General features: G+C 40.7%; 1 protein-coding gene across 1 annotated transcript in view; it reads left to right on the forward strand.

The window, feature by feature from the left end:
- Positions 1–9942, forward strand: part of tmem63a (transmembrane protein 63A) — a 13790-nt gene extending 3848 nt beyond the window's left edge. Inside the window, exons 11-23 of the mRNA XM_037685394.1 lie at positions 717–825; positions 996–1129; positions 2315–2458; positions 3482–3635; positions 3729–3835; positions 3917–4003; positions 5090–5155; positions 5501–5663; positions 5882–5987; positions 6064–6231; positions 6431–6546; positions 6617–6667; positions 9218–9942. Coding sequence (XP_037541322.1) covers positions 717–825; positions 996–1129; positions 2315–2458; positions 3482–3635; positions 3729–3835; positions 3917–4003; positions 5090–5155; positions 5501–5663; positions 5882–5987; positions 6064–6231; positions 6431–6546; positions 6617–6667; positions 9218–9358 — 1546 coding nt within the window. The 3' untranslated portion in view covers positions 9359–9942. The remainder of the gene's footprint in view (positions 1–716; positions 826–995; positions 1130–2314; positions 2459–3481; positions 3636–3728; positions 3836–3916; positions 4004–5089; positions 5156–5500; positions 5664–5881; positions 5988–6063; positions 6232–6430; positions 6547–6616; positions 6668–9217) is intronic.
- The last annotated feature ends 10304 nt before the right edge of the window (positions 9943–20246 follow it).

A 20246-nucleotide genomic window follows, 5' to 3' on the forward strand; every position in this document is an offset into this window, starting at 1 on the left:
CCTTTATTTATACAGGTAGTCTCATTGAGTCATGAGAATTCCTTTTCAGGAGGGATCTGCTTGGGAGCAGTTTGGGAGTGACGGTACCAGGAGTTGAGCCTGCGACTTTCCAATCACAGGCATATCATCTCTAACCTCTGCGCCACCACTCCCCATACGCACAGAATGTCATGATTTCAGCTCTCTGCCTCCGGCTGCACTCTCGGCCACGCCCACTTCTTCTCTCTGCACGGGCATCAGCTGATCATCTGATCAGCTGCAGGAGAAAGTTATCCCACAGCTGTTAGCTGCACACAGGTTTATTTTAAATAAAAATCCATGCCGATCATGCGGCTCATCCATCAATCAGCCAATTGTGTGTCATGTCCAATCTTACTTTGAAAAACCGCGATAGAGCGAGGCTGCGTAAAAAAACACGCAACATAGCGGGAGACTACTGTATTTTTTTTTATGCAGCTCAAATCCCACATCTCTCCCTGTGAGCCCTAAAAATGTTTAGACACACAATAAGAAGAAAGTGATCAATTTTCAGTGTTACGTTTGGAAACAGCCACAAAAATTGTCTTTCTTTGCTTTTAGGCCTTAAACAAAAGTTAATGTGCATATTTTAAGCTGTGCTTGAAAGCCTCTGTCCCATCTAAACCCTGCTTTATCCAAGTAAGTGACTTTGTTTAAATTCATAGTTTTACATATTGTTTTTTTTCTTTCCAACTTAGGATCCGAGCTGGAAAAAACCTGCGATACTATGAGCGCGTCCTCTATAAGACAGGGCTACGTGAGCTGATCAGCCCTCGTTTATGTGGCCACTTCTGTTGCTGCGAAAAGGTGAAATGCACCAAATGTTCTGACAGTTTTTATCTTGTCTTTTACAGGTTAAAACAGTAACAACACACATGTATTCTATAATGAAAACATTCTGTCAGAGGCAGTGCAGGGAACATGTAATCACATCAGGTGGTTTTATTGTAATTTTTGTTGTTGTTGGTTTCTCTCAGGTTGATGCCATAGAATATTACAGTGATAAAGAAAAAGAGCTGCTGGAGGAAATGAGACAGGAGGCAGAAAAAGTGCCAGATCACCCACTGGGGATTGCTTTTGTCACCTTACAGACCGAAGCTAAGGCCAAGTAGTGAGTATCAATTTCACATAGTGGTTTTTTTTTTTTTGTTGCAGTTCAGGCATTCTAATTCATGGAAATTTTAACCACAATTATAAGAAAAATCCATTGCTCTAGTAATTATTGGGGCAGGCACCTATTATTCTACACCTCGAAAGAGTGTCTACATTTCTATCTCTGTTAATGTGGCCCAAACCACAGCGTCTATTCCCACAAAAGTTATATCAAAACGACTGGCTCGGCCCCGTGATGTGTGCTATTACTTTTATTGGCATTTCGAGTTACCATGGCCACGTAATTTGCGAACAAAGACGCAATATTTCATCAACTCCAGGAACTAGTTGGTGACTGCCCTCTTATTATTCTACACCTGAAAAACGTATCTTTTTCAACTTTAATGCGGCCCGAACCACAACGTGGACCCCCCACAAAAGTTACATCAAAACAACCGGCCCGGCTCCGGGAAGTGTGCAATTACTTTTATTGGCATTTGCAGTTACCACGGCAACATATTTTGTTAACAAAGATGCCAAATTTACCATAGGAAATGAATAGGAGATAACTCTTCACAGAAACTGAGTAACGTATGGAGCCATTTTGGTTCAACATGCATGGAAGGCAGTGCATTATGCAACGCATGGAAGGTCCCTATTATTACCTATTATCACCTATTATTATTAATAATTAGTAATATTAATAATACATATTAATTGTAAATGTTAATAATTATCTGTTTTAATATCAATAATTATTAATATTAATAAGTAATATTTAAAATCAATACTAATTATTGGTGTGAATATTATTAATATTGATTATTAATTATTAATATTTTACTAATTAAAAAATTAACTATATAAATAATTATTAATATTAATCATCAGTATTGTTATTAATATTAATAATCATTAATATCAATATTTATTATTAATAATAGTTTAATTATAAATAGGCAGTCCCAGTCAAAGTTCTCCAGGAACTTTCTAGTTCTTAGTAATTATTGTTTACAATCTTGGTTAATTTTCACTAGAACCGAAATAGCAGTTACCGTAATCATGCTCTGTTCTTATCAGTCCGTGTAAACATCAAAGTTATTGGTTTCACAGGACGTTTTTTTTTTTTTTATTGAGAGGAGCTCTTATATTTTCTAGAACGAGTTATTATCTGTCACTAACAGCTGCTGTTTACTGACTGCAGCATTCTGAAAGACTTCAATGCGATTAAGTGTGCAGGATCGAAGTGCTGCTGTGCGAGGGAACCACAGCCTTCATCCAAAAGCCAAACTTTAAAAGTGAACAAGTGGAGAGTCAGCTACGCTCCACATCACAAAAGTGTGTATTGGTAAGTTCACAAACAGCAACCCTTCGTAAAGCGAGTGTGCTCTCTTTGTCATTAGCAATGCTAAGGATAAGAGGGATGGACATTTGTTCAGTATTCTAACTAACTGCTCTTTAGTAGAATCGTATGAGCTTGTTTTTTAGTGAAATCATAAGGAGGAGGAGCACTCGCTGTGGCGAGCCTTGAAAAGGAAGAGTCAACAGTAAAAGGAGAAGTATAAAGAAATTGTGAAATAAAGAGAAAGCTGAGCTTTATTGAACACTGCTACAACAGTTTGATCCATGATAGTTTTTGTTCTGGATAAATCTTGCATAAAATATGGTTTTATTCAATTAAAAAATATATATATATTGATTTCAACCTTGTTACCAAAAAATCTCTGCAAACAGGAACATGCATGTATCAGTACTTTATTGTGAAATTGTTTAATGATTTTGAACTTTACTTCAAATAAATGCCAAAACATAGGCATGCCTGTTTATGGGTTTGTACTGTTAGCAAAATACCTCATGAATCACTGAACATGTTTTAATGAAACTTTGAGAATGTAAAAATGTTAGCACTGCAGCATCTGCAATCACATTTTTTGGTCTCTGCTCAAATGAACGCAGTCACCACAGCAGACACCTTAGCAACCACAAAATCCCCTAAACCATTCAAGAAATTTTAAATAAACTTTTAGAAAGTGATCATAAGGTTGACGTTTACAAGTGGTTTCTTTTTGGACAGTTTTGGTCCATTTGCTGTGGTAATAATGGACAGTCATGAACAACACATACTGTACTCTGATTCTCTAACGGATCATGCAGGATCTTGTGAGGTCTTACAAGACGTCGTGCATCGTGTTATGTTCACGCCTGTCATTTTTCAGCGGAAGGTGATTTTAGCTTTAAACTCTGGCCTGAAAGAAGTGGGTGATATACAATGATGATATGATACTCCTTCAAGGAATGCTAGTTCTTTCATTTGTTTATTTTTGTCATTACCTCTTTCTTTTGTTTCTTCTTTTTTTCATATACCTAACAGGGAGAACCTTTCAGTGCGTGGTTTGTGTTGGATCCTCCGTTACATGGGAATAAACATCTTACTTTTCATCGTCCTCACTTTCCTGACAACTCCCACCATCATCATTAACACCATGGACAGGTTCAATGTGACTAAGCCTATCTACTATCTTAATGTGAGTCTGAAACATTCAGGAATATACTATACTGAACACGGATGGAGAGCTTTAAAATCGTCGTGGTGCTTTATTTATTCTTTTAATTTTTAGAGCCCTCTGATTAGTCAGTTCTTCCCAACTCTTCTGTTGTGGTCCTTCTCTGCATTACTGCCTACAATAGTGTACTACTCTACACTAGGAGAAGCACACTGGAGCAGGTATCACACACGCACAGTGTGCACTGAACAGTTTGTATTGCCAAAACACATTCTTTTTACTTAACTGTACATGTTTCTCAGGTCCAGTGAGCAGCTGAGCATGATGCGCAAATTGTACTTCTTCCTGCTCTTCATGGTTTTGATTCTTCCCTCACTCGGCCTCACCAGGTAATCTGATAAAACAATAGCTTAGATGGATTGTAGCTAGACTTCAAACTACATTAAAACTTGTTGGTGAAATCATTTAGTCAAATGGCCCAAGGTCAGGACTTGAGCCGGTGCAACAGCGTCATATTTCTGCTGTTTTGTTGGGGACTTCATGTTGTGTTTGGAGTCACTTTGTTGTTGCAAAATCCGGTAAACCAGGTTTTGTAACACGCTTCAGCTGCTGAAGAGTCGAGGCCTAATATTTGACGTTAGCCTAAATCACCACCTACATGTTGTTTACTGTGAGATGCTGCGTTTGGGTTTTCCTGGATATAGTGTTGTGCGTTATGACAAACACTTTAATTTTGAGCTCGTCTGTCCAAAATTTATTGTTCCAAACTTTTTTTTCTTTTTCGTTTTATTCAGGTGCAACCTTGCAAACAAAACCATTGTACCATCTTCTATTTTTAGAGAAAAGAGACTTTCTGCTGACAACCCTTCTTAAAAAGACAAACTGTTTAGTTTTTGTGTAATTTTACTGTCATAAGCGGGAGGGGAGTGGTAATTCAGAGGTAAGAGAAGTGAAACCGTGTACAGAAAGTTGCCGGTTCAAATCCCTCTGCTGACCGTAACATCAAAATGTGGGTGAAAAAGTTGAACCCACCCCGCACCCATGACCAAGGCCCTCAGCCTTGGGTCCCCCTGAAGAAGGGAGCGACTGAAAGAAAACAAAAAACTTAAACGTAAAGATTTACCCTGCTAACTGAGGCCTGTAAAATCTGCAGTGTAGCTTTTAGTTTTTTAGTAATTCCTTTGAGCGTTGCACATCTTAACCTTCGAGTGAAGCTGCTGAGACTTCCACTCCACAGGACTGAGAGCTGGTGTGATTTTTCTCACGGCTGTGAAAAATATTTAAGGATGGACACTCGAATACTGGACAGAAACTTGTGTCTCAAACTGAAATCTTTATGCAAGTCTTTCAATCCAACAGAGTATCTATCGTTTTAACATAACTCTATAAATGTAAAAATATAAAAAATAAAAAAAAAAAGTGTTGCTCATTTCAGGAAACATTTTAAAACATTGTTGTTTGTTTTTCTTCTTCAGTCTTGCGTGGTTTTTCCGCTGGCTGTTTGATAAGCAATTTATCAGTGATGGAAAAACAAGGTTTGAGTAAGTAATCTTGGGTTTTTTGTTTTTTTTGGTGTGTTTGTTTTTTTAATTACTATTTTCTGCCTTCTTACCTTGTAGGAAACATGTACAAGTTTATTAAAATAATATTTTTTAGTATGTTTATGTACATTACAATGACATTTGTAAGCTATTTTATTCGACTGGCATCTTGTCTTGCAGGTTTTTTTATTTATTTGGTTTAACTCACAGTTGCCATGTTGAGTTTATATCTTTAGGCTTGTTATTAAGTGTTATATTAACATATGAATATTTTTAATTTAATATTCATTTATTCAACTTTCGTCCTCTTTACTTTTGGCTCTTCGTTTTGTTCCAACGTGCCAGGTGTGTGTTTTTACCTGATCAAGGAGCATTTTTTGTCAACTACGTGATTGCGGCCGGTCTAGTGGGCTCGGGGATGGAGTTGTTGCGGTTGCCAGGGTTACTGCTTTACACCATACGTTTGATGCTGGCCCGTTCTGCTGCTGAAAGAAAATATGTCCGACAGGTTTGTATTGAATTTATTTTAGTTATTCCTGATTGGTCACAAATATTTTCTTCATCGTTTAGAATAAAACTGAAGCGATCAAACATTTTTATATTACAGTTTTTATGAAAAAACACAGAAAGTCTCCACAAGTCAGAAACATTAACGCACAATAGTATTCGTTATGTATTATACAAACCTGAAATGTTTGTAACAAAACATGTTTGCTCTGTTCATAGCACCAAGCCTACGAGTTTGAATATGGAGCCATGTATGGTTGGACTCTGTGTGTGTTTACTGTCATTATGGCCTACAGTATCATCTGTCCTATCATTGTGCCTTTTGGTAAGTAGTTAGTTACAGTCAACATTCAGTAATCTATAACATGTGTCATGTAACCGTTTGTGTTTGACTCAATCAGGTTTCCTGTACATGCTCCTCAAGCATCTGGTGGACAGACACAACTTGTACTTTACCTACCTGCCCACTCGCCTTGACCGCCAGGTCCACCTGGGAGCTGTTGATCAAGCTCTGGCTGCACCAATCATCTGTCTGATCTGGCTTTACTTCTTCTCTGTCCTCCGAGCAGGTTAGAAAGATATAGGAAGCTTTAAATGTTAAATCTTTTGTTAGTGTTCCTATCTTAAGAAAAGCTATGTATGCTAAATAAAAGTTGAACATTTAAGAGCAGTTTTCAAATGACAAAATTAGACGAACATTTGTGATGTTTTTGCTGAACAAGTTGTGAGTTAGCGTCACTTTCTTAAATCTGTGTTCTTTGTTTCCAGGTTTCAAGACTGCCACCTCTCTGTTCACCTTAGTCGTCCTGTGTTTTACAGTCTTCATTTGTCTCTGCTTCACCTGCTTTGGCTGTTTAAAGTACCTCAGTCCACATAACTATGAGGTGAGTGTTGAATGTGTCACTGCACTGTTGCTGCTGTCGCCCTTCACACTGTCTTCGTTTCGTTTATTAGGTCAAAGAAGAGGACAACAATACAATAGAGGGAGTGGAAGAAAACATTAAGGTAAAGTACTCAGGCCTGTTCTTCAACGAATTCCATAACATTTCCATAAAGATCAAACACGCTTCACGTTGACCTGGAGTTAACTCCTCAGTTTGCCTCGTGGGTCACGTTTTTGATGGTATTTATTAATAAAATGTCTGTCCATCTTGGATTATTTCTGCTTTCACTGCCATTAAAAGACAGCTGTTTTAAAATAACACATTAGGGCAATAAAATAGAAAAAATAGTTTACTAACATTTTATAGATCAAGTATAAAGTGATAGTTCGGGTCTTTTAAAATGGGGTTTGTGGGAAAGGTTATGAAAAATCAATATCGTAATTGTATATAACCCAGAAAGGTTAGAAGGTCCGTTTGTAGAAATAACTTTTATTTCTGGCAGGATTGATAAGCTTTTGATGGGTCTGATCAGGGCCAAGACCAAAGGAGGTTGCTGCCATCTTGAAACGAAGAATCTTCTCGTAGCAGTTCAAGCTTTTTTATAAATCTTTACATTATCATCAGTTTGCGTTATGCAGTTCATCTGGCAGAAATTGTATAATTTTTCTAGAAGTGCTATAGCTAGATGCTGCTGCCACTATATTTGGTTGTAGTAAGTAAGTACTGTTGTCATCATTGTATGTAGATATCTATTCCAATAACTGGCTGTGTATGGTTCTTCCACATAATTATAACGTCACTGTTTAAGTAATTAAACTGTCAGTTTGTCTTGTTTCTTAAGACCTTCATCATCTAATCCAGACGTGGGCAACTTAAGGCCCGAGGGCCAAAAATGGCTCTTGGACAATCTCCCCCAGGCCCCCAATGTTCTTAGTTAAAAAAACAAAAAAAAAGCAATTTATCAAAGAGACTTGAGTAAATTTAAATTAAGCATCTTACACAAAACTTTAAAAAAAACATTTTTTAAGTCATTGTGTTTCCAGAACTAGACGGAACGTTAAAGACTTAAGGATCCCACATACCTGGGCGTACTGTGTATACTCCGTGAGCCATGCGGACTCCGCCGCACCGTCCGTAGACGGTTGAGACGTCATACTCGAGCGTACACCCTGATGGGCTGCAGTCCAGCTCTCCAGGCAAGGGGCGTTTACCTTTGGGTGAAATTGAGGTTGCTGATTGGTCATTTGCTGACATGCCTACTGGATTGATTGACAGATTGAAAAATAAATAAATAAACTAGAGCTACCGACGGCCCTGAGTAGAGGCAGCTGGCAGCCCAGGAGCAGCTGCAGCAGTGTTCTGTGTTTATATGTTGTAAATAAAAAGTTCTTTAAAAAAGATAAAAAAAACGGGGAGCGCTGGCCCTGCAGCCCACACATCAGACCGGCCCACTGGGAAACCTCCAGACCCTCGCGATAACCCACTCCGGGCCTGATTTTAATTCTCTTATGACAAATTCCTTAATTTCTCACAATTTCAGTCATGGTGTCAATGGACAAGGAGGAAGAGATTGCTTGCCCTTTGAAAAAAAAAAAACAACAACAAAAAAGGCCACTAAACCAGAGCACTGATGAAGAAGGGGAATTTTGTACATTGGTGTCACGTACAAAACAGTCCACCGCCAGCAGTTTATTGTGTGACACCGACTACATGTACGCGGTTGCAAAAATGGATCTTTGCGCGGACATGGCTTGCGGACGTCCACTTCGAGTCCACATTGAGTCCACCTCAGGTACGCGCAGACCTCTGCGGAGTGAAGCACACCCGAGTATGTGGGGGCCTTTAGAAACACAAATATATACGTTTGTTTTGCATATTTCCACTAACATGTATAACATGTTAAGCTCACATGTATAATATATTGTCACAAGAGCCGGTTTACAGAATATATCTTATATTCCTAAAGGATATTGAAAAGACAAGTTTTATATAGCATGCTAACTATGCTACAATAAGACAAAGCCTGAAAAAGTCTTCTAGATTATCTGTCATAAAGAACATTTATTTTCCAATTCTCTATATGGCCCTTTGGAAAAAAATGTTTCCCACCTCTGATCTAATCTAATAAACAACAAAAAACTAGAATCACTAACGGAATAAGCTGTTCGGCAGAGAAGATTTGGCAAGTTTTTCAAAAGAACAACCCACATACTCAACTCTGCTACTCAAGCCACAATTACATTTTCCCAACAAATGTGGAACCATTTAATGGGAAATAAAGTCTTTCTAACAGCATAAGATTTATTGCCAAGAAGCTTTGGTACATTGAAGAAATAATTGACCAAACACAAAGTTCCACAGTTTTTGTGCTAAGTTTATGTAAGAGCAATGTTTCCCCTACCATTGTCCAAGGAGGGCGCCCCGCCCTGTCAACAGAACTGAGCACCCTGCCCACTAAATCCCCAACCCCACCCCTCGGCAAACAGCTCCGCTACTTCCAGACGGAGAGCGGAGATTTTAGACTGGCGCCCTCCCAAAGCACGTGACCATGGGGAAACACTGAAGTGGATAAAAATATACTTAAAGGACAAATTTTAAACTTTCCATGTGTTTGAGGAACATGTAAAGGAGCCTGATGCACGTAATATTTATATATTTCTTTCCTTCACAGGTTTACCTTCCAAGAGTGCTTGATACCAAATCTCCTGCCGGTACCTCAACAGAACCTCAACAATCACGGACGTATGGCTCTACAGAAGGAAGTCCCGTTCGCAGCTTCAGCCCAGTGAAGAGCGCCGTGTCAGAGGCTTGACTTAACAGATTTCCAACCGGAATTAAAGCTAGGAAGTCAAAGTGCCTAAATTTACTACTTCCTTTAAAAGTCTGAACAAACATTTCCTTTGAGGCCTTCACTGCGCTCACAATTCAACTTCCATCAGAGAAAGGTTGACCGCACTGTGTTAAATTTGAAAGAATTGTTACAGAAAACCATGTTTAATGACGTTTTTAATATTTAAATTAATAATTTTGCTTTTGAGCAAAGTAATTAACTCACACTTTTATATAGTGACAAAGCACAGTTCACTTCTTGTGACTTCTTTTGGAAGGACCAAATTGCCAATTAACTTGTACCAAAACGTGCCATGCAGATCGAGACACTGTGTTTGCTGAAGAATAATTCATTTATTGCACATGCTAATGACGAAGAGCAAGGTGAGCACAATTTGTTGAACTTTCAGGCACTTCGGGTTTATTCAAAGTTCTTCTTTTGATACATTAGCACCTGCAGGAGGAAACATTTAGTATTGCATTTTTAAATATCTTTTGTGTCTTTACTATAGTTTATTGTTTTTGTTGAATTAGTGAGACTTAAGTATTTTATAAGTTATAAGTATGACAGAGGGTTTTTAACTGCGTTTGTTTTTGTTTTGTTTTGTAAGTTCAAACAAAAAAACATATAGTGCTTTTAATGAATGAATGAAACTTTTAGCCAGGTCAGTGTTTACTTGCTTTAAATGCGAGTATGTTTTTATTTTTTTTACAGCTTTATCTAAATGGGTATTTTGGAGTCAAGATTTACTTATGATGCAGGGTTGGATCCTTTGAATTTATTTATTTTTAATATCTAGAGGAGCTTAGTAAACGTTGAATTCAGTCTTAATGCTGCATAGAAATTTAATGCAATTTTATACGCGTTAATTCAAGTGTTTGTTTTGGCATTGGGGGGCACTGTTGAGCTGCAGTCATGCTGTGTAGCCTGTGAAATATTTAAAGCTGTAACAAAAAGGCCAAATCAACAATGTTGTGTTCAGGTTTTCTAACTTCACCTCTGGTATGAGCCAGTTTACTGGGTTTCAATTCCAGCAGCTCCACCTCCTCACCTGATCCTTTACTATTGTCTTCTTTTCAATTCATTTTCCTTGTTCTTCCTCTTTTGCCCTTTTCCCCTTTCCCACCATGGTACCTGCCTCAGCAGGGACACACCGCTGTTGTCAAATAAAAGGCCTTTTGGGTGCTGCAGTGGTTAGCGCAGTTGTTAAATTTGTGTAATGAAGTGCCACACTATCACACTGAGGTTTGGTCGCTGAGGTGAAAGGTTTGGACGAGGCTCGGTGTGCTTGAAAGCTCTTGGACAACAAAAACCTGTTCAGGAGCAGAAATAGCTAAAAGTGGTTTGCAGTCACTTTAAGGAAACTCTTAAGGATCTCACTCACTTTGCAATGATAAGGCAGACACAGATCCCTAAAGGTCTGACTTGAGAAGTTATTAAAGTGACATTCACTCCTCATCGAGCTGCGTATTTAGTTTGTGTGAAGACAATCGTTTTAACATTTAATCTAGTATGCATAACTGCTTTACTTGTGATTTCAGACTTCTTCCACTTGTTTATAGTCGAGTGCTATTTTGTCTGTATGTGATGCAATATTAACATTGTTTTTTGTGTTAAAGTTAAGAGCTTAAAAGTGATAATATTTTACACCCCATAAAAAGATTTAGGCAAATGTTGCATGACTCTTGTGCAAACAGATTTGGAATAGCAGGCCTCAGAGTGACATGATAAAACTGTTCAGGGCTGGCCTGCAGAGCCACTAATGACTTGCAGATATTCTCATGTGGCTCTGAGGATGAGGGTTTGATGTTGGACACCTGATATACTCTCTGCTTTGTGTGTGTGGTGCGCAGTCACTGTCAGAGAAACATCCTGTGTGGAGCAGAAGTAATAAAGATGTTGAGGCTGCAGGAGCCTGGGAAGCAGCTGTGGCCAGCAGGTCCAAGTAGGTCCACTGCACAGCTTTGCAAAACCACACATCAGACACTGAGAACACGCAGCACAAATTCACTGTCTCCGCTTTCGTCCTCGTGGATTTTGATTCCTTCTTACGGGTGTGGGAAAGTTTGATATCGTTGCATGCAAGCTGGGAGTGGCGTGTGGCATTTTGCATTCAAATAGCTCTCTTGGATGTCCAAATAGGTTTACGCAAAATTTTATAAAATGACCTCTGACAATTGTTTTAAACAACGCCGCTCCTGTTGAGGTTTTCCTCTCTTTTCCTCTTCCTAACTCCTGCTTTAATACAAAGTTAATACGAAAAACAAAAAAGCTCCGACCACATCAAACTTTCAGGTTTTTTTATATGTCCAGTGGTTCGTGAGATATTTTGCTGACAGGTTTGACTGTAAGTTAAACCAAAGTTGCCATGCAATGCGTAGCACTCAGAGTGCATGTTGGAGACATCCGATGAATATGAGCACGTCAAATCTAATCGAATATCTGTAAAATTAGCAGTTTTAGTTGTTTTTGTGTTTGCTAAAGTTTCTCAGCTGTGGCATCTTAAATGAGGTTGACTCCTAAAGTTAATCATTTGTAGATGCGCATCCAACATTTGCTTTCTGTGAGTTTAATTCTAAGCTATCTGGTGGTTTAAGAAACAAAGTATATTTTGCTAGCAACTCCTTCAGATTTTTTTTATGGTACCTTGGAAAAAAGGGAGGATTTCTCATGTACTTTATACAAAAGGCCATTTGAATAAATTCATACTGTATTGCTTTGTTGTGACAATTTTTTTCTTCTTACAACCTTCTTTCAAATGTTAGGATTATATATGAAATGTAAGTTTAAACTATTTAAACCATTGGTTCATTTGCTTTAATATGTTCTTTTTTTTATCTAAAGCTTTACATATTAGGAGTGAAACAAATATCACCTTTAAAATCTTATCAGATCATAAAATCTGGTAAATAAAACATCAAATGTGAAACATTACTTAAAAAAACATCCAAAAATAATGGTTTTATTTAGATGTAATTTGGTACAAATGTGCACCATCAATGAATGTGTTTAGGAACTACCACAGGTTGAACTGACACAATAAGTAGCGGCATCACATCTCAATTGTGTTATCAGGCAGTTGCCAGTGTATTTAACAGTCAAAACTGAGCATGAAGGTTACCAGACATGAGATGCCTCATACATTAAACAGTATTACCAGCACTTGGTGGCACTTGATAGGGGACACATTTTGGGTTTACATGAGACTGGGTGGGGGACATGCAGATGTCTTAGTGCAGTGGTTATGAAACTGGGGTCCCAGGACCCCCAGGGGTCCGTGAGCCGATGCTTGGGGGTCTGCAAAAAAAATAAAATAATGATATATATATATATATATATATATATATTATTTTATTTTTCCACAAGCACATAGATGTTTAACAACCCATTAAAATACACCAAAATGCAGGAAATCACATATGCTTCATTCAAAATTTTCTGGGGGAGGAACCCCAGCCCCCCTGCACCACTCCACCGGCCCACCCACTATTTACGTTTTGGTATAAATTGGTTTACAAATGAAGCCCTGTTACTTGGTATGACTACTGCTGTTATGATTCTGTTCAGTTTTATGTGAAGAGTTTTCTGTAATTGAAAAAGTGGCTATACATTTATGTTCATTATGTGAATAGGTCAAGTTTTAAAATGTTTTTTTGATACTTTTCTCGAAACTAATTTTTGGACGTTGAAATAATTTTTTTTTGTTAATTAAGTGTGTCTTGAATGAAAAATACTCCATGTTTAAAAGTTTAAAAATTGTACTAACAGTATTAAACAGGTCTTAAGTATTTATTTTGCATCAGTATTTCCATTAAAGAGACAAATTGAAAATTATTGAATAAACATGAGGGTTATGAGGGAGTCCCTGAACTCAAAAAGTTTGAGAACCCCTAGTTTAGTGGTCCAATGTTGGAGCCAATGGTTACATAAAGACACACACGCATTAAACCACAACTAATTTAGGAGTCCATCCATCCATTATGTTTTACCCGCTTCTTCCATTTTGGGTCACGGGGGTCGCTGGTGCCCATGTCCAGCAGTCATTGTGTGAGGGGCGGAGTACACCCTGGAGGGGTCTCTAGTCCATCACAGGGACACAAAGAGACAAACAACATTCACTCTCTCACTCACACCTAGGGACAATTTAGAGTTGCCAATCAACCTAACATGCATGTTTTTGGTCTGTGGGAGGAAACCGGAGTACCCGGAGAAAACCCATGAATGCACGGAGAGAACATGCAAACTCCACCCAGAAAGCACCACGTCCGGTATTTGAACCGGGGGACCTGCTCGCTGAGAGGCAGCAGCTCTATCAGTTGCGCCACCGTGCTGCCCTAATTAGGAGTCATTTATTTAAAATTGTGCAAGCCAGTAGGCGTCACTTTTGGTATGCATTCAATTTCTATAAAGGTATGAACTGTCAGTCAGGTGACAGGTGTGGTAGGCCAAAATAATTCAGTTGTTTTTGACGATTTACTCTTGATTTATTGTGGCAATGGGTACAGTCTACTTCATAATTATGGAACATATTTGGAACTTAATGGACTGGGTCTATGCAAACAAATGTTAGCAAATAAACACTGTCTTTATTGACAGGATGTTTGGACTTATTGTTTTCAAAGACTCAATAATTAAATTTGAACACAAGTGGCACAGGTGTTGAGCATTTCAAAACTACATGACATCTTCCCTTGGTATCCAGACGTAGTAGGGAATGGATTCCTTAGTCCCATGTGTAGGCTTTGTTGAACAGCAGAGCAGAGACAGCTGAGATTGGATGAGTGCCATAACTGGGAGGCATGGATTGATGTCAAGACGTCATCATTCTCAGTAAAACATATCAGTGCTGTTTTATCATGCATGGCCATGTATTGCAATGCCAAGGGGAGAGGACCAATACTGCCAGTTGTTTTAAGAGACATGCCAATGTTTTTCCTAGCATCGTGGTCTGGGGAGCTTTTATAGTAGTTATCTGAGAAGCCCAGATGGCACACCGCTACATCAGTGGCATCTTTGTCCACATGTCTTTCCTCTCCTGAGACAACACCTATAGTCTTCCAGAAGACAACACTTGTCTACACGTGCTGCATGTGTGTCCGTAGACTGCCTGCATCAAAAGTCCTTCCATTTTCCAGCAAGGTCTCCAGTCTTTCCCCAGTCAAAGATATAGGATCAGCTCCTACATTAACCTTTGCCGTTTGCCAGATCTCGATGGCCAGTCACATCTGTGCACTGAACTGCTGCAGGAGAATGCAATGGCTGCAACACCAATTCACCCCTTCTATCCATGCCTGAAGGGGTATTTTCATTATCCATTTGATCTGATATTTTAATTATTGCAATACCATAATTTCAAAAGCAAACTAGTCATGTGTGAACTTTTAATACATGCCGTTTAATTGAGTTTGTATCCATCTGTCTGGGTGTTTAACGTCTGTCAGTGTGTTATGTTATGCCAGAATCTCCCAGAAAGCTAAGCCAAAAGGCAGAAGCAGTTTGTGGGGAAAAAATAATTTCAGCAGCAATAACTCTATAATTTTCTTATGCATAATATTATCAGTTTTTCTTGTGTGTGAGGAATTTATTTGATACAATTACAAAGCCAGTTACTGAATATGAAAAATGTTGTGCAACATCTATATGCTTATTGAGTGTAAGAACAGTAGTTATAACAGGTTTAGTCTTGTAGAGAGAAAAAAGTGACTTATGTTGGCATATATGTCAGCAGTTTGGGAATAGCATAAAGTTTAAAAAGTCCGTCATCTATAATAGATAAGAGTCTTCGTTTGAACTGAAAGCAGACATGACTGTGTGTTGAAAATCACTGCAGGGGTTTTGGAGCACTTCCACACATGCAACTTAAAATCCATCATGAAACACACACAGTAGCCTTAAATGCTCCCAACCTGTCTGGGCCTGAGTTTAATTAAGATAGACTAAGTTGAAGCTGAGTTGAAGAGTTTGAGTCAGACGAGGACATGACTGGGTTGAGGATATCACTCCAGCTCTTCTGAAAAACTGCAGTCAGGCAGCTCCGTTTGCTTCCACAAATTCCAGTAAAACACCAGCATGCAAGGAAAAGAAGCAAAAACATGAAAGATCAGGAAATGCCACCTGCCTGCATGGAGCCGAGTTTAATTAGGACAGATCAGGAGAAAAACTGCAATATGGTCTCACAAATCCAAATGTTTGACTTTTTTTTAACTCTTCATTAGAGCAAAAGAGGAGGGGAACCAGATTATCAGGGCACAATTTAAGTCATGTACTACATGGATAACTTGCACATTTGTATTCACCCAAACAAACAGGTTTTAAACCAACAAATGAGATTATCTAGAGCTAAACTGAGCAACAGCTGGTAGAGTTGTCACATGTCAGTGAGGGGGTTTCCGGATGGGCCTGGGACCATTCAGGGTGGAGTTTGCATGTTGTCTTGGTGCATGGGTGGGTTTTATCTAGGTACTCCTGTTTCATTCACACACCAAGGGAAATTGATAACTCTAAATTGTCCCTGGATGTGAGTGAAAGTGAATGATTGTTTCTCTCGTTTGTCTCTGTGTCCCTGTGATGGACAATATGACCTGTGTACCCCACCTCTCACACAGTGACTGCTGGATATGGGCACAAGCAACTCCTGCAACCGAGAAAGGAAGAAGCGGGTAATAATGCATGGATGAATGGATAAATGGATAGATCAAACCTTACAGAGTTCTCAATGTTAGTGTTGGAACAGATCAAATAAGTGGTCTTAAGATGCAGCCAGAAACTAAATCAAATTTTAAAATAAATGCTAATGACACAATTTTTTTCTTGTTATTATAATCAGTACAGTACAAACACACAATGGCCATAAATTGGTATGAATATGAATAAGAATAATATAATTGTTAGGACTTTTGTCTGTGTCATTACTGTGTCCTTGTTTAATTGGCCTTGATCTATGTTTTTATTGTTCAACAATAGTTTGAGTTGCAAATCTCTGCCACAGTTATTTATGTGGGTCAGAATGTAAAAAAAAAGGTGTATGAATTTTTGAACAAGATGATTTTTTGAGGATTTCTGAGAGGGTTGTAGTTCTAACCACATTCTACCCTGATGTCAACACGATGAGCCCAGTTGCTAAACTGGTCTGCAGGTCAGAACTGTCACTCTCTGGAAATATATGAACTGCAATGGAGAAAAAGAGTACGTAAGTGTTAAGAAGCTGCAATACTAAACGGCCAAACACATCATTGTTTGGCTTATTCTCCAGTACAATATAATATTTAACAATTTGTCTCCCGAATCAGTTTTGATCAATTTGTTGAACCGAGTTAAATGAAGCTTTTTCTAAGGTATTACACAGATATTCAATTTGTTTCTTTCAAGATCAACAGATTTATGCCGTGTTAAACCAGAACTTTTGTGTAGACACCAATGAACTCTGTGCCCTAAATGTATGTGTTCTATTGTTCTCATTGGTGCCTTTGTAAAGGCACTATTATTTAGTCACCTTACTCTCTCATTCTCAGTGTTCACATAATTCTGGTCTCCCAAGCCAGTGAACGTAATCACTGTTTGCGTGCGTGTGCATGTGTGTATCAAAAAAGGATTAAACCCATTTAAAACTCTAAGATTTTGGGGTCAGATTTCCTCCTTGTCAGCACTAAGATCGATGGATGTGACCTCTGACCAATCTGCTCCAATCTGTTTATAAACACTGCAGCGGCCAATCACGGCATCGCGTGGGATAGCGCCAACCAATGAGCAGCGATTTGGCACTATCATGCTCTGTGGCACTCCTATCTTTTTGTCCGTCAGGATTAGTGCCATGGCAACGCTGGGCGCCTGGGAGGTGAGTTTCCCAGAGCAGCGGGACAAGGACACAAACAGGCCGCCTTAGTCCAGTCCTCATTTCCTTCCTGGGCCAATAGGGATGCTGCTATGGTTGCGGTTTGGGGGTGTCAGCCGCTAAGTCCAAAACTTCCACCAAGTGTGCCAACTCTAATGAGGTGCCATCCTGAGCCACAAGCTCAGAGTGTGTTTGAGTGGGTGAGTAGGTGGGTTGGTGAGGGGCTGTCCTTGTGTGTTCTCTTCTGTATGGGCTACTCTGTAGAAAAGTCACACCACTCTCCTTTTCTCTTTTTGCCTCAATAGACTACATAAACCAGAAGGGCAGAGGGCCAAGCAGCTGAAATCACCGCTGCTGACGGAGCATGTGACTTCAGACCGAGGCCCCTTTGTTTGGACAATTACAGCCAACACACAGCGGCCTGGAAATGTCACATGACATGAGAGAAGAAAGGCAGGAGAATGAATGGACCTGAAGAATAAATAAAACCTAAATGTGTGTGTTGTGAGTATGTTGCTTCTCTGCAAACCGCCACCACATTTAGAATTTTAACCTGTTTTGATGCCGCAGACTTGTTGGTATATTTGCTTTTTATCTTTTTCGTCTATAATACTTGACAACAAAATCTATGTTGTATATAGTTGCTGTTTCTTAATGATCCAGGTAAATGTTGTGATTACATACAACTATGATATGGTTTAAGTGAGAGAACGGTGAACAGTGAGATCAATATCAAGTTGCAAACCATTATACTTGAACACTTGTCCGCCTGATTCCCTTTTCTGTGAATCTGCTGAGCAGGTGAGCAAAATACAGTGGGTTGCAAAAGTTTTATTGGTGATTATAAGCAGTAATCTCTACAAAAATATTTCAGAATAATCAAGTCAAATAGAGAAAAAAAAACTTGTTTTAAGTACACACACATACACACATACAAACACAACCTGAAAAATGGTGTGTTCATATGTATTCATCCTTTGATTTGAAGTCCACACCGTTAACTTTAGACGCCTAAAAGATCATCTTAAAATCATTTTCCAAACCTATGAAAGAAGGTGCTGTGGTGCGATCAGGTCCATTTTGACCATCAAGGACAACATGTCATGCTCAGCGGCCCCTGCTGCCCCCCCATCTGTTTAAGCCTCTGCTCCTCATACCACAGCCCCTGTTTTTAGACCATTCACGTTTTTTCCTGCTTTAGTATTGAGTTCCCCTCTCATTCATTCAGCTCCTGTCACCCTGTGCCACGCCCCCTCCACCATCTACCACAATCTACATTCATGAGCAACACCTGTTTCAGTTCACTATTTAAGCTCCCTGTTTCTCCTCAGTCGTGGCCAGATAATTATAGATTATTTCCATAGATATCCAGCGTTCCCTCTTCTTATCACAGTTTTCGACCAAAGCTTTGCCCACGACCTCTCATTCTCGCCTTTGCCCCCGGACTGGATTCCTCGCCTATATTCTGACCGTATTGACGACTGCTTTTCCTCCTTGACCACGATTTTTGGATTCCCCTTTTGGTTCTTCTGCCTGGCTGCATTCCTCTCTGGTTTTGACCTTTGCCTGCCCCTGGATAAAGTTCTGCTGCCTAAACTCCTCAGCTTCACAGCTCGCCCATCCAGCCTCACTACCTGTTAGTGCTCACGCTGCACGCTGCTGCTCTGTGCACGCTTGCGCATGTTACCGGCTCCTGAGATTCGGACCGGTACCGGGACCCACCTGGCCCACATCTCAGACTGGTTCCAGAGACAGAAGGTTAGTTGCTTTATTCTTGTTTACTCTGTTCTGCTTACAGCCACTAATCTGTCTGTCTCCCCCAGAGCGGTCCGGTACCAGAACCAGAACCTCCTGTCAGACGCCACTGGTTTAAAAAAAAAAAAAAAACTTTTAAACCTTTTTCTGAGTCTGTGCTTGTCCGATCCACCCCAATTCGTGACAGAATTATCTGGCCAAAATATGGATCCAGCACAGACTCGGAGGTGGCGTTCTGGTAAGTTGGAGAACCAATTCACAGGCACCCGCCTGGCAATAAAGCCGGGCGGTTTCCCTCAGCCCGTCCTCTTGGGTGAGGCAGAGAAGAGAGAAGCCCAGCGTTGGGCTCTCTGCCTCATGAACAGGCCCAAGTTCCCGTTCCCCTTTTGTAATCAGGAGGACGAGTCGGACGAAGACGAAGATTTGTGGTTTCCTCCCTGCCAGGTCCCTCGCCCTCAGAAGAGCCATAGGCGCACAATGCGCCGGTCCTCCCCATGTCCCGCCCCTCCGCCCTCAGAGCCCTTGCCCCAAACATTTCCAGCTGTCCCACAGAGTCCCAGACCAGCTGCCGTGGTCCTACAGAGTCCCAAACCATCTGCCGTGGTCCCACAGAGTCCCAAACCAGCTGCCGTGGTCCCACAGAGTCCCAGACCAGCTGCCGTGGTCCCACAGAGTCCCAGACCAGCTGCCCCAGCAGCTCCCCAGGCCTCCACGTCGCCTGCCCCAGCAGCTCCCCAGGCCTCCATGTCGCCTGCCCCAGCAGCTCCCCAGGCTTCCACGTCGCCTGCCCCAGCAGCTCCCCAGGCCTCCACGTCGCCTGCCCCAGCAGCTCCCCAGGCCTCCACGTCGCCTGCCCCAGCAGCTCCCCAGGCTTCCACGTCGCCTGCCCCAGCAGCTTCCCAGGCCTCCACGTCGCCTGCCCCAGCAGCTCCTGAGGCCTCCACGTCGCCTGCCCCAGCAGCTCCCCAGGCCTCCACGTCACCTGCCTCAGCAGCTCCCCAGGCCTCCACGTCGCCTGAAGCAGTTTAGGTCTCCTCTTCAGCTACTGCAATCTCCAAAACTCCCATGACAGCATTGGCTTGGCTCCTGGTTCCAGCGGCTGCAGAGCCACAGATTCCACAGGTGGAAGCGCTGGCCACCATGTTTGCGGCTGTCCTGGCCCCTGTGCTTGCTGTGATTTGGGCTCCCCCTGCACCGCCTCCAGCTGAGTTCCAGGCCTCCAAGTTGACTGCAGCATCCCTCCAGGCCTCCAAGTTGACTGCAGCACCCCTCCAGGCCTCCAAG

Source organism: Nematolebias whitei, chromosome 12, assembly GCF_014905685.2.
Source record: "Nematolebias whitei isolate Nwh7 chromosome 12, NemWhi1, whole genome shotgun sequence".
Lineage (NCBI taxonomy): Eukaryota > Metazoa > Chordata > Actinopteri > Cyprinodontiformes > Rivulidae > Nematolebias > Nematolebias whitei.